At 43.3% G+C, this 14,972-nt stretch overlaps 1 protein-coding gene across 45 annotated transcripts in view; it reads left to right on the plus strand.

Moving 5' to 3' along the window:
• Nucleotides 1–6,967: 6,967 nt before the first annotated feature.
• The window catches only part of ABI2 (abl interactor 2), a gene marked incomplete at both ends in the record, with an annotated part of 63,146 nt that continues 55,141 nt past the window's right edge, over nucleotides 6,968–14,972 (plus strand). For all 45 annotated transcript variants that reach the window (XM_080621210.1, XM_080621232.1, XM_080621240.1 and 42 more), the window contains one exon: nucleotides 6,968–7,084. In XM_080621210.1, coding sequence (XP_080477336.1) covers nucleotides 6,968–7,084 — 117 coding nt within the window. The remainder of the gene's footprint in view (nucleotides 7,085–14,972) is intronic.

Raw genomic sequence — 14,972 nt, forward strand, 5'->3', positions numbered from 1 at the left:
CATCTGTCCCATTTGAATTCATGCGTGTGAACACCTCGCTCCATTGTGTTCTCTGGAAAACCCAGTCCTAAAAAGACAAAGATGGAAAGAAAAAATGCTTATCTTTACACCTGTGTGAGACAGATCGAGCTTCATGTGCTGACACATGACAGTCAGTCATTTGGGTCCTGTCTTACATTCCAGGGTGCTGAGGTTCTGACTTTGATTAGTTTGTAGCAGGATAGTCTATCTTAGGCTCTCTTTCCTGCTAAAACGTCACTCATATGATTCAGAGATATATTTGCCTTTGAAATAAATGAGTCCTTTAAGGTCCCTCTCAGAGGAGACAGTGCAGGGAAGCCTGGCTGCCTTCTGCACATAAAATATTCTGTCAAACCAGATTCAGGCTGAGGTGGGTGAAGCTGCTGTGGCTGATGGGGAGCCATCAGTCTCCATCTCCTGTTAGGCAATACTGCATCGTTTTGATTTGTGCTGTTACCATGCTGCCAGAAATGGCTGTGGGTGAGAGAAAGGGCTAAAATGCTCCTGTGTGTTAGTCAAGCAGGAGGACAAAGCAGTTAGGAGAAGGAGAGCAGTGCAGACTGTGATAGTGAGCAGAAGCTGTGCAAAAATTTCTCCTGGAGAATTTGGCTGCTCATGGCCTCCATATTCTTCAATGAGTTGGAACCTGGCTGGCCCAGGGGATTTTTAGATTGAATATTAGGAACAGTTTCTTCACAGAGAGGGTGATCAGGCATTGGAACTGGCTGCCTAGGGCAGTGGTGGAAACACTGTCCCTGAAAGTGTTCAAAGACCGTGTAGATGAGGCCTTCAGTGACACGGTTTTGTGGTGGCCTTGGCAGTCCTGGGGTAATGGTTGAACTTAATGATCCTAAAGGTATTTTCCAACCTAGCTGATTCTATGATTCCAAAGAGGAACTGCCATCGCAGCCTTGTGAGAAGATCACTTGACCAGCTGTGTGATGGAAGGCGGAAAGATGATTTGCAGATGTGATTTATTATCCTTCACATGCAATGGAGTTATGCTAATTCTAGAAACAACACACATTTGTTTGGTGGCTTCTAAGAATATGCAAGGCCATAAAAACCTTTTTGAAGTGGTTTATGTGGTAAAGGCATGATTACAAACAGGAGAGGATTAAAAAAGCTCCAGGGGGCAAGTTCCTGGAATTATGCAAGTACCTAAAGATCTGAACTTTAATTTCATGCAGGAAGAAACAAAGACCTCAGAGAATGGTTCTAACTGTTGCAGCTGCAGAGCAAACTTGCAAATGTGAAGAAACCGTAAGTAGACCAGTAACATCTGCTCCAGTCTGCTGTGAGCTGGAAACAATATTTGAGAGAAGATTAGTTTTCCCATGTGCCGTACCAGAGCATTAACTCCACTGTCTATACTTTGGGGTCTGTCTCCCCAGCAGCCATATCAGACCTTACCTGGGGGATGTCACACAGTCAGGACAGGGTGGGAAAGGACTTGGCAGTTGGTCTGGGTTTGCATCTTCAAGAAGGAACAGTGGCAGGAAAGAAAAACAAGTTAGAGCGGCTCTTTCCTCCCCCTCTCCCTGAGTTCTTTGTTGTTTGAACCCTTGGAAGGAAACTGATGAGCAACTGCGCTTTGTGCTGGCTTCTCTTTGAGACCATTTGTTGCCTGTTTTCTTTTAAAGCCTGAAATGTTAGAAAGAGATCATTATTTTTCCTATTTAGTTTGACCTCTTCTTTCCTTAGAGACTTTCTCCCCTTGTACTGTCTCTGTCCTTCTCACACAATGCTGTGATGAAATGAAAGTTCAAGCGAAATCTTGAATTCCTAGGAAAAAAGCTTGGTATTTGGAATGAGACATGTTCTAGAACAGTCTGGGTCTCTGTAACGTGTCCTGTCCCTCTCTGGAGGTGCTGTTGGCCATCAGATGTCAATCATGCACTGCCTCCATCTGAGGTGGTACTGAAATAGCAATGTTGGCACAAACACTTCCAGGAGGTATAAACTACCCCATAGGTCACTTGTCCCACCCTTTGTGCAGCAAGTGTTTTACACAGCTGCAGTTTCTCATAAACAGAGAGGTAATCTCTGGTTATAATCTTGATTGCCCAGCAAATTGCTGAATGCCCGAGGAAGCAGGATGAGAATGTGCAGCTGCAGGCTGTGTGGGTTTTTCATTCTGGTTTACAGTGAGGACTGGAGTTGATCCTTTAAGATGCCTTGGGATCCTGGCACCATTTGTTCCAGCACTGGATATGTAGAAGCTGCATTCTGTGCTGGGGGCCACCCCTGGCATTCTAGAATAACTGTGGGAGTTAAATAAGCTGCTGTTTGCTTCAGGTGCTTTAGATTATATGGCAAAGACCTGCCATGCAGCCAGAGGCAGATCCAGACAATATGTGAAGTAAGCAGGATGGCATGACTATGTTTTTGTTGAAGGAGTGAAGGTACATGCTTCAGTTACAGACTATTTTCTTAAATTGCCCAGTTTTCCCTCCCTCCCATCTCCTGTGGTCAGTGCAGATGACCATAAGTTTGGTATCAGAGGCCTTTGACTTTTCTCCAGCTGCAAATCTGTTCAGCTCCATGTTATGCAGCAAGCACAGGGGTTTTCAGCTTTTGTTTCTACCATCTACAAAACATGAAAAGAAAAAAAAGGGGGGCGGGGGGATGTTCATAAATGGGAACCTCATGAAACTAGAGCAGAGTTACTTACATAAGTGAACTGAAAACCTACAGCAGGATCTGTTGGATATCTGACCTCATCATCTGTCTAAACAGGATGTTTACTTACATACCCTGATGTGGTGGTTGTGCCGTTCAGTTTTCCCTACAGCAAAGGAAATGAAAGAGGCTTTTGATTGTGATTTCTTAGTGTCGTGCCCAAAACAGGTGGCCTTTGAGCTACCCCATTATTACTTTTCTCTAATTAAGAATTGGTAATTCAAACTTTGGTATGTGGGACATACACACAAAGTGCCCAACTACAAGATTGCACCCACCAAAGCATTGGCTTGTCTATGCAAGTGTTTGTGAGTAGGTGACTCCCTTGGGTGACTGGCAGAGGTAAAACCCTAACATATATGAGAAAGTTGGAAGAATAGTGGTGCCTGTGTTTTTGGATCTCAACCTCCTGTTTGGTGTCTCCAGCTAGATGCTTGTCTTCCTACTTTCTGGTGACTGTAAACAGCACTTTTAGGTCGTAAATACATTTGCTTCCCAGTCTCAAAGATACTGATCAAAGGTAAAATCTCATACAAAAGGATTTTAAAAAAAGTTTGAAAAATTTAAGCATCTAATACTGTAATTAGGGCTGAGGGGATATAAAAACTTAAAATCAGTTTAGCACATGACTGGACAGATGGGAAGTCATTAATGTAAATTTAGGGAACTAGTAGCTGGATTCAGTTGGTCTAATTTAAGCATGATTTCTAATTATTTTTGGTATGCATACAGAGGATTATAGGATGGCCATTATTCTGACAGGAGGGCTCTTCATACCTAAATTTTAATCCACAAATGAGTACCCTATTAAAATGTAAGCATGTGGTGATAAATAGCACCTAATTGCGCAGGCGTGTTGGTCCAGGTACTCTGATGAGCAGCTGTGTGCATGTATTGTTTTTTGTTACACTCAGGGCCACTGAGAGGTCAGGAGGTGTCTGACCCACAGGTGGGAGCTGTGCAAGAAGGTTTGCTGATGCTGGGTGCAGATCTGAGAGCAGATGGGATCTCTCAGGTTTCCCCTCAAAACAGGCTCTGATGGTACCCAAAAGCACAGAGAGAAGATGAAACAAATAACAGTTCCCTCTCCCTACAGTCTGGTGCTGCTAATCCAAGTTAAAACTCCTAACAGCATCTTTAGAGAGTCTCCCTCTTTACATCTTGACAGCTTTCTCCTTTTGCCAAAAGAAATATCATGCAGGTTTTCTGGCGAGCTGCCAAATGACAGCTTGACTTCACACCTGAAAAGCAAATGAATGAAGAGAGAAGGCAGCTTCAGCCTGCCTCCAGCTTGGCACAGAAATGAAGAGTGGTGGGAGCATGGGCATGAGCAGCCCCTGGAGCTGCAGCAGCAGCAGCAGCTGTGACATGCAGAGCTCAAGCTGAAGGTACTGTGGAGGAGGGAGCGTGGGGCCCATTACCAAAGAGCAAAGGTGTTACTCATCAGCAGCAAGTCTGAGAGTGAGGAGGCCTAGCCATTGCTGATTCTTGGAGGTGTGGGACAAGACTGGAGCTCCACACCTGCAGCAGCCTTGAGTTGATTTGATTGGATTTTCTTCCCCGAGCCCTTGCAGTGAAGGCTCTGATCAGCTTTCTCAAAAGGCACATTAATGATCAGCAGGGGAGCCAACAACCAGGATTTATTCTTTAATTATTGCACAATCAGTAATTCTGGATGTATAACTCATGGCTTATAAACTTTGGGGGTCAGGGCACCAAGAGCAAGCCTGGATGACACTTACTTCTTTAGTCCTTGTTTTAGGGCAAGGAGTGCCAGCATCTGCTGTGGAGAGATGCAGGCAATGTGACACCATGCTAGCACAGCCCTGTGCTGGAGCATGAGTCCTGGGTGATAGGGTACTTGTGCTCTTGAGCAGTCACCCCTCCCTTCCCCACACATGCCATGGCAGGGGGTCTCTAGCAGGGTGTTTTGTGATTCTCAAGACTTCTTGTGAGATTAAGTCTGGAAAATTGCAGCTGGAAAATATGAATTACCCTTGGCAATTCAACTGTCTGTAGAAAAATTAAAGCACACAGTCAAGTAGTTGAAGTTGTGAAATTTAAGCCATATTTAAAATTGGGAGAAAAATGCTTTACCTATGAGGGTTTTTAAAGCAGTATAATGAACACTGTGCCTGACTCATCCTTCACATGGGAGAACTAAGCAAGCTAAGAGGAAATATCTCCAGGCAGACACTCCTCAGGACAGGGATTTCTATCTCATTTTTCTTTTAAGGGAAGAAACTTAAAAAGGACTGGCCCAAAGATGAAATGTTTATTGCATGACCCCAGGAGGTGTTTACAATCTGCTTCTAATTCTAGAAGTCACCTGGCACCCAGGCCTATCTAGCTGGATGCCTTTGCAACAGCTTTCAAGGCATGAGAACAACTGTTTCTAGAGTACCAGGTTGGTATACAAGGACTGCAGCACTGGATCTTCTCTAGCTGGTGACTACCACAGAATTGTCTGTAACAGAGAGGCTGGGAAAATATCAGACTGTCGTATCAGAGTATGGAAGGGATGTCCAATCATGTAGGGCTGCACTACAGAGGCAGCAGAAGCTCTGGAGCCTCATGGGAACATGAGGCAAGTAATCACAGCTGCAATTCATTTCAAAGAGACAAATGAGCTCCCCTAGAGAAAGCTGAGACACTTCTGCTGAGAGGGCTGATTGCCTTTTCTTTTTCCTGGGGGAGGGGAAAGGCTACTTTTGGGTTCAGGTGAAGGAATTCAGTGGGAAAGTCTGCCACGTTCCTCTAAGGGTGGGCCATTTTCATCACTGTAGAGATACTGACTTGCCTGGGACATAAAGGAAGTCAGTGTTAAAGCCAAGAACTAACCGAACAGACCTTCTAACTCATGGCTTCAGTGTTGTGCTTCAGCCACGAGGCTGTCCTTCCTCTGTTTCTGCTGACCCTTCATTAATACGCTTTTCTGTTAAAGCTGAAAAGCTGACTACTTGGCAGCCGAGAATTTACCCTTCCTCTTGCCCCTGTACAATAGCAGCTTTTCAGGCCGAATCTGCACAAAAGAAACATTTTGTTCTAACTCTGCTCATCAGAAGAGCTGAGCAGCAGCTATACTAAAAGGATGAGGGTCTGATCCTAGCTCACATTGTATTGAAGACAAAGCTTCCAGAGTTATCAATATATGTGGCGTTAGACTGATGCTGTGGAAAGAGTGCTGCTAGCAAGCTGCCACTGAGTAAATCAGTGCAAAAGGATGAAAAAAAAAAAAAGCCAAGCCTTCCTAAAATGAAAGTATGTGTTGTGATTTGGTGTTGGCCCCTCAGACTAATGCTGTGGCTGTAGCCAGCTCCAGGACCAGGGGACACCCCTGGGGCAACAGCTCAGGGTGACGCTGCTGCCTCTGGAGCGAGATTCCAGTCACTGAAGGGATGGAACACCTCTCCTATCAGGAACAGCTGAGAGTTGCAGTTGTTCAACCTGGAGAAGACTGGGGAGACTTTTATTGTGGCCTTCCAGTTCTTAAAAGGGACCTGTAAGAAAGATGGGAGAGACTTTTTAGGAGAACTTGTGACAGGATGAGGGGTGATGGTTTCAAACTAGAAGAGGCTGGACATGAGGAAGAAATTCTTCACAATGAGGGTGGTAAAACCCTGGCACAGGTTGCCCAGAGAGGTGATGGATGCGCCATCCCTGGAGACACTCCAGGCCAGGCTGGATGTGGTTCTGGGCAACCTGGTCTAGTTGAGGATGTCCCTGCTCATTGCAGGGGGGTTGCGCTAAGTGACCTCCGAAGGCCTCTTCCAACCCAAACTGCTCAATGATTCTGTGGTTCTGGGGACTGGGCCGAGCCCCCCACCTGACGTTAAAAACAAAACAGCTCCCTAGGAAAGCCCCACAACAACGCAGGGATCGCTCCTGCTTTGTACAAGGCGCTCACGGTGAAGGAGTACGGCACTTGCCCACGCTACAGCCGATCACTGACCGGCGCTCCCACTTGGCACCCGCGTCCCTCCGACGGGCCGGAAGTGGGCGCTCTGGGGGACCGAGGGGAGGGTTGGGGGGGGCGGTGGGAGGCGGGCGCATGCGCAGGAGGTGTCTCACGGCTGCGTCCCGCCCACCGCCGCGGTGGGGGTCTGGCGCGCGCGCTCTTGCTACCCGCGGCGCGAGGCCGGGCCCGGGTGGCGGGTAACGCCGTGGGGTGGGAGGCGGGAGGGGGAAAAAGGTGCAGCGCGGAGCGAAGGGAGGCGAGGAGGACGGACAGAGGGACGGACGGACCGGGTGAGAGGATGTGAAGATGGCGGAGCTGCAGATGCTGCTGGAGGAGGAGATCCCGGGGGGGCGCCGGGCCCTTTTCGACAGCTACACGAACCTGGAGCGGGTGGCCGAGTACTGCGAGACCAACTACATCCAGGTGCGGCGGGCGGGGCGGGGCGCGCGCGGCATAACGGTCGCCGTCCCCACCTAACGGTCGCCGGTGCTGAGGTGGCCTCGGTTGGTGAGGCGGTGGTCCTGGGGCAGCCCCACGAGGGCTAGGCAGGGTCCTGTCCTCCTCTCTACCCCGGTATTTGCGGTGGGGCTGATTCCGGGGTCGGCGGGCGGGTGAGGGAAGCGGGGTCTCGCCACCCCTGTCCCCTTGGCAATGGGAGGGCGACGGGCGGGTGGCACTGACTGCTGCAGCCCGGGGACTGGAGAGCTGGTTCACCTCCAGCATGAACTACACCAGCGTGACGAGGCGTTTAGATATGTAATTGATTTCTAAATTCCTTCCACTTTGTGAGCGTGTTGAATATTTATTTCGGATGGTGTCGTCTGTGCCGCTCCTTTTCGTTCCTTTCCCACTTTCTGCTCTCCTTTGCTGGCAGCACGGAGATGATGTGATAAACTGAGGAGATACCGGTCTCCTGTAAATACAGCTTTTTTGCTTGTTAATTTAGAGCACAATGACATGTGTTTTAATTGGGATATACCTGTCAGTTTATATTTCCTCTCTCAAGCACGGTTGCGGTATTTGAGAGGAAGGACAGCTACCAAGTGGTAGGTGCAGGATGAAAGCATGATGTAGTAGAGATGATACAGAATTAGGGAGAAGGAGATCAAGCCCAAGTTGCAACCGCAGCGGGTGATTTGTGTTCTGACCACTCTTGAAGCCAGGTTGATGTTAGGATTTTAGGTTTTTCCTTTCTTTCTCTTTTTACTAGGAAGAGAAACAAAATATTGTCAGTTTATGTTCATTGCAATTATAGGACCAAATGAAAGAGTTCCCCCCAAAACAAGACCCCCTAAAGAAGGGTCTGAGTGTGTAGGAAAGAGAAGAGAGGGATATGGGTTTGTGGTGTCTGTGGGGAGGGGAGATACAAAGGGCCTCAGTCTTGTTTTTTCTTTCAGTCTCCTAAGTGGAAAATGCTTATGTGTTTCCAGAAGGCAAGTAGGGATGAGATCTGTGATGAGGTTATTATGTCAGTGAAGATGGGAGAGAATGTTGAACCAGTGACAGAATATTTAAAATGCCTCTGTAAAAACAGCTCTGTTTCTTTTGAATTGTTGAATGACCAACTGCCCTCTAGAGAGAAGACTTTGCATATTTTGGGTCATTACAAAACATGTCAATTACAGTGAAATTAGAGATGTATCTTATTATGTAATAACTTGTCCTGTGTTGAAGTAATGTGGCTTATGTTCTTGAAGAGAAATACATTGAAATGCTTTCTTACAGCCATAACTTGACACTCACGTATTTAGATTTATGCTTTTATGAAAACTGGGAAACCGTTTTTTTCTGAAATAGGGGAGTCTTGAAAGGCAGAACCAGATAGAAAGAAGTGGATGTAGTTTGGGTTGGCTTTTTTTTTTTTTATTCTTTCTCGGACCATTTTTCCTCTTCTTTGTATAAACCAAAGTTTATAAAATCAGTGTTGAACAGCTCGCTTTTATTGTTTTAATTAAAACTACAGAGGAGGACTCCATGCTGTTTTGTACAAATAGAGAATGAAAAAAGGTGGTTATTACCACAGACAGCATTCAGTCTGTAAGGACTGTCAAATATAATAGGAGATGGGTACAGACAGATGGTGAGTGAACGAAAAGAATGAGGCACTCTTGGTCAGCCTGATGGATTCTGGCCACTGCACAGCAATTCCCTGACTGTTGGCAATTTATCCAAACATCATGACAACAGAGAGCTTTAAGGGGGAGGTGAGAATGAAAGAACAAAATTGTATTGTGAGTGTTGACTGCAAGGTGCAGTATGGGTCACAGCATGGACATGTTTAAATTTTAAACAAGTGGTGAATGAAGGACGGCAGCAAGGCGATAGGCTCTGGTCTTTGGAATTGGCTGAGAGACCACAGAGTGGGATTTTTGTAGAGAAGAGGTCCAGCATGAGGGGATTCTGGATTTAGTGATGTGAGTGTCCTAGTAGCAAATCTATCGGTGAACCCACCTCGCCTTAATGGTGCCAGAGCTACATAAACTCCTGCACAGGATCTGTATACAAAGCTGTATATGGGACTATAACTATTGATTAGTTGGATACTGGTGATTTTGATTATAATAATGGTTATTATCCCAAAGCTCTTATGTCCAATAAAATCCAAATTGCATTCAAAATAGTAGCTTTGGATTTTATGGTTAAGATGGGAATGTGATTTCTCAGAAGTATGTGGAAGAGTAATTGTCCAGAAAGTCATGTAGTGAAGATAGGATAATTCTGCTGTAAACCTTAAGTGTTTTGTTGTTGACAGAAAGTTTTGTTGTAGTTATTCTTCAGATCTCCTGGAGGCTCAGAAAGTGACTGAGACCTGAACTTAATCTGCAGGATGGTAGGCAGTGTGATGATGGGACAGACCATTGATGTAGGCACTACACTGGCCTATATTTGTCTGTAGATAAGCCATCCCTTTTCTGTGTCAGTTGGTGCTTTGAGATTTTTTTGTCAAGTACAAAAATGGTTGCAAAAGTCAGTGGAGGCATAGGTCAGTTGAAGTTCAGTGCTAAGGTGAATGTATTTTTCTCTTCCCCCCTCCAGCAATATCATAGCAGCTTCAAAATAATCGAACCTGATTTCTTACATGTGAAAGTTGCTCATAGTTCATAGTAGTAGAAGTTGTGGCAACTGCAACTCATTTGACTTCTGCTTAAGAAGTGGAAGATCGGTTCTTTAAATTTTTGTCAGTGTTTGTGCAAATTATAATTGATACTTAACTCAATTACTGTAGCAACAGGGAATGTTACATAAATTGTTATCCTTCCCTTGAGTCTGTGATACAGTAACTGTATCAGAGCACGTCAGCTTAAAATTTTGTGGAAAATCGTAGGAAATACAGCAAATATTCAATAAATGATCCTGCAGCAATGAAAATAAAAAATCTACTGTTTGGACAAAAAAAGCTTTTTCATTAATTTTTCTTTATCAATGGTTGTTCTTTTTAAATTTTCCCACTGGGTAAGTAGGTTTCTCAGCCCTCTAGTCAATCAGTTACCTAGTAAGGTGATGTGCTTTTCAAGAGATACTATTCCATTAAATAGGAAAATAAATTGATAAGAGAAAATTTAAGTATAAATTTGAATACCATAGCAATTAGTTTAGTAATTTTTCTGATTATGATTCTACTTTATGTAAAATTATAGTTTTTAAGCATAATGTGTAAGTTGCTCACTTTAATCTGCTTGTGTTATTACAGAAATAAGATAACTTTTCTTGCCCAAAAGGGCTTCTTCTTCAGTAACTTGGAGAAATCATGGAGTTATTCCTATGTCATACTTCAGCTTCGTAAAGAGAAGAGGAAGATAAGCGTTTTTATTTAGGAGGATTTTTATGTGATATCTGACACAATGTCAGTCATGGGTTAAATTTTATTTTGCCTGTTCAATGCTTTATGTACTAGCGCTGTGTTCTCTGTTACCAAGTTCAGTCTCAGTCTAAACTCTGCAACAGAGTAATTCTCTGGAATATATTATCTGATGTATTTGATACTATAAGAAAACATATTTGCAGTCTGCATTAATGTATCTGGATATTTCAAAAAAAGCAGAGGATTAGTTATGATGGACAATGTGCTGTGTTTACGAAGTTTTCATATTCCTGCATTGTCTTTGTTCAGGAGTGTCCTAAAGAAAATTTTAACTTATGATGGTGTAACAAGACCAAGCAATTATGCAAATTACTGGTATACTAACATAAATTCCAAACATTGTCTTGACCTGTCCGGTTTCTTTGAGGCTGTCCTGTGTAAATCTATTCTAGAATAATCTTCTGTTTGTTCCTCGTGATCATGGCTTTTTAAAAAAATCAGCTTGTCATTTTGTGCAGTGCATGGAGCTTTCTAGGGTAACTGAATGCTTGTGTCTGTTAACTCTTTGTTAAAAGCATCAGAAAAGATTACCAGATGAAGGCATTTCAGCCAGGAAGTATCTAGCAGGAACAGATTCGGGTCATCAAAGTTAGCATGCAGAATTGAGTGAAAAGCCAGTCCTCTGTGCCTTGCTCAGCTTTCAGAATGAATGTAGGATTTCCATGTACTGTCCAGATTATTCTAAAAGAATTTCTTAGCTCTCTATTTCTTACTATGCTTTACTTGTCAGCTAGAGACTGAAAGGGGGAGAGTGAGCTTCTGATTTTCCTCTCTTCATAGTCTTCAGGTTGCCATGACTGTATTGCTTTTTATATACAGAAACAGCCTTCTGTTGTTTGTGAGGGGAAGGATGGGAAGGGATTTTTATTGCTGTTCTTAATATTCTGTCCTTCTGGTTATTAGAAATACCTGCTTTCAGCTCCTGCGGATAGCTTTATTTTAAACAAACATAGAGGTGAAAACTACTTGTTTCTCAGTAATTTTACTACAGTCCATAGATTGATGAGTTTCATAGTTGTTTTCCACGTATCTGTTAATTTTACTTAGACCAAATAGCTGTAGATGTGGAAGCATCTTCCAGTAGGCTGAACAAGAGAATAAGGTTGAATAAGAGAAGAATGCTAGAATTAGCACACCTGTTTTAAATTGCAGAAATGGCAGTCCTTTATAAATAGTAACTTGGTGGTTAGATCTTTAGTAATAATCTCTATTCTCTTCTCTGAAGATGTGTATCACCTTAACAAAGGCAACTCAGATTTGTAAAATATATTTAACCATCAGAAATGTGAGTATCGGAGAAGAGTTATTTTCAACTTTTCTGCTCCTTAAGCTTGTTTCTTTTATAATTCAGCTTTGGTGAAGAGGTGGTAAGAGCATTGATGGATGGAACACTTTTCTTCAGACATGAAAGCAGATATTGATTAGCTCCTGTGAATGTTAGACCAGCACTTCAGGAAGATGCTGACAAGTTGAAACTCTTTAAAAATACTAGGAAACTAGTAAAACAGTGGTAATGGATACATAGAATCATAGAAGTCATTAGGACATTAAGATACATGGACAATATGCTATGGTATCTTACTCCTAAGTGCAGTGAATTAATACGTAGGTATATTTGGCCTGCCAGGCTATGGTAGGATGTCAGAAAATGCGTGATTTTAAATTGAAGTAGTATGCTGTGGTGGGTTAACCTTGACTGTCTGGGAGGTGCCTACCAAGCTGTGCTCTCACTCTCAGTCCTCAATAGAATAACAGGAGTAAGGAAAAAAAAGCTTATGGGTTAAGGACAGGGACATCACACACCAATGACTGCCATGGGCAAAACCAACTCGACTTGGGAAATATTAATTTAATTTATTGCCAATTAGAAATAGAGTAGGATAGTGAGAAACCAGAACTAAAACTACCTTCCCCTCCAGCCCTCCATTCTTCTCAAGCTCAACTTCATCCCTTCATTCCCAACTCTTCTAACTCCTCCTCCCAAGTGGTGCAGGGGGATGGGGAATGGGGCTTGCTGTCAGTTTGTAACACACAGTCTCTGCCTCTCCTTCCTCCTCACACCTTTCCCTGACTTGAATGTGGGTTCCCCCAAATGGGACAGTCCTTCACAAAGTGCTCCAACATGGGTCCTTCCCACAGGCTGCAGTTCTTAAAGAACTGCTCCGGTGTAAGCCCTTCCCAGTGAGGAACAGGCTGCTCCAGTCTGGGTTTTCCATGGGCCATAATTCCTGCTGGAAAACCTGCTCCTGCATGGACTTCTGTCCATAGTCTGCATCATCTGCCAGGAGCCTGCTCTGATGTGGGCTTTCAATGGGCTGTGGCTTCTTTCAGAGCATACCCAGCTGCTGCAGCATGCGGTCTGCTCCACAATGGTCCTTTGTGGGCTGCAGGTGGATGACCTCTGCCACCATGGTGTTCTCCATGAGCTGCAGGGGTATCTCTCTCCAGGATCTGGAAGCACATCTTGCCCCTTCTCCTTCTCCGACCTTGGTGTCTGCGTGGTTGTTTCCCTCACATTTTTCTCATTGCTCTCTCACAGCTGCTTTGCAGTGTTTTTTTTTACCTTTTCTTAAATAAGCTATCACACAGGCGCCACCAGCATCACTGCCTGGCCCAGCTTTGGTCAGTGGCGGGTCTGTTTTGGAGCTGGTTTAGAACTGGCTTAGCCTGTCATGAGGGCAGCTCCTGATCTCTTCTCACAGAGGCTAACCCACTACCAAAACCTTGCCATATGTCTGAAGGGGTATTACTTCAGTGTGCTCTGCATTGACGTTTACTGTTGGTAAGGTTGGCAAAAACTGTTGCTTGAAGAAAATAGTTAGCCTCCCTTGCATTATCAGGATATATAAAAAGTAAAATCTGCAGAAGTGACACCAAATATTTTCAGTATGTATGATAAATATAGGAAAAAAGTACTTGAAAGTATGTTCTTATGTGTTTTTGATTCTAATTTTCTGAAATTAAATTCCATGGTAGTAGTTTAGTCTATATATGCCCATCAGAGTTGTAACTATATTAAATGGTTGCACCAATTGTTATTGCACGTGTCTCTCTACTCAAGGTTTACAGTGAGCTTGTTGTTAGGTTGGTAAGTTTAGTGATAATGTAAGTATAGGACCATCTTGTCTGTTTCCTTTCAAGTGAGTCAGTATAGCTGGCAAAGTTGGTGAAGTATTTATCACTCAACCAATCTACTTTTCCTTTGCATTAACTGTGCTGTGTTTTGCCAGGAAAGCTAATTTAATGCATTTATAGTGTTACAAGTTCAACCCGGAGTTCAGGAAGAGTGAAATTGATTCTGTATTGAGTGGATGTGGAAATAGCATAAGCCGTTTTATTGGTGGTAATGGGACTTGCTGATGGTAATACTGTATCGTGTAAGTGCAAAAATACAACCTGTAAGTTTGCAAGTAGTTAATACAAAGTAAGCATTGTGACCGTAACTGTTAGTTACAAGTGGTATTTTAATTGTTCTCTTCTATAGTTTGTTTTTGGATTGTGGTTACTGAATTACATTGCTCAAGAATTGTAATTCCAAGTAGCAAGCTTCTGCATCGTACAGTTAATAAGCTCTCTAAAATTTGTCTGTTGCTCATGTTTTACTTGCATTTGCAGTCATTAATCTTTGTGGTTTAGTGCTGTAGGTTTTAAGGCAGGAAGTGGTTTACCACCATGGTGCACCATGTAAGAAAAGTGATTCTCTAATCAGTGCTTTAAGCAAGTGATATCTTACTCTGTTATGTTCAACACAATATTTTATTGAAAAATGTATTTATTTAAGTGCTATGTCTTGCAACAAGTTTTTGGTAGAGTCTACATCTAGAGTCTGCTGGCCTATTTATCTTGGATTTTGTTTTCAAATATGTGCACCTGAAATTAACCTCTTGCTTAGTAATCAAAGTTTTGTAAATTTTGTTGGATACCTGTACCTGAAACTTTAGACATTGGGCCACTCATACTTTGTGAAGCAGAACTGCCAGTAGATGAAGCATGAAATCACAGCACGCTGAATTTAGGTGCATTTCTTCTTTTCAGGGTTCTTGCAGGTTAGGTTGGCAATTTTTTCTTGAAGTGAAATTTTCTTGACTAATATGTTCTTGCAAATGAATTGTGCCTTTTTCAGTGAGAAACCTTAATTTTCTGGCTCCCAGGTGCAATGAGCAAGTTGCTCTGTCAAATTTATAGTGATATGCTCTGAACTATGGACTCCACTTTTCCTGCAGCTTATTTCCCAGTAGATGTCATTGTAATATCTATTCTTAATAGTCTTTCAGTTTGAAATATAAGTGCTTGTTTTATTGTTATTTGCTTAGTGTTACTGTAGTGAAGTTGTTTTATGCTCGGTTAATTGTGGGTTGAGGAGCAAATATTACTTGGTTTGGGTAGCCTGTGTGTTGGTTGCACACATAGCCAAAGCTAGTTTTGTGCTGAACTCATAAATCTAGTATC

This window comes from Psittacula echo (genome assembly GCF_963264785.1).
Source record: "Psittacula echo genome assembly, chromosome: 6".
NCBI classification, from domain to species: Eukaryota; Metazoa; Chordata; class Aves; order Psittaciformes; family Psittacidae; genus Psittacula; species Psittacula echo.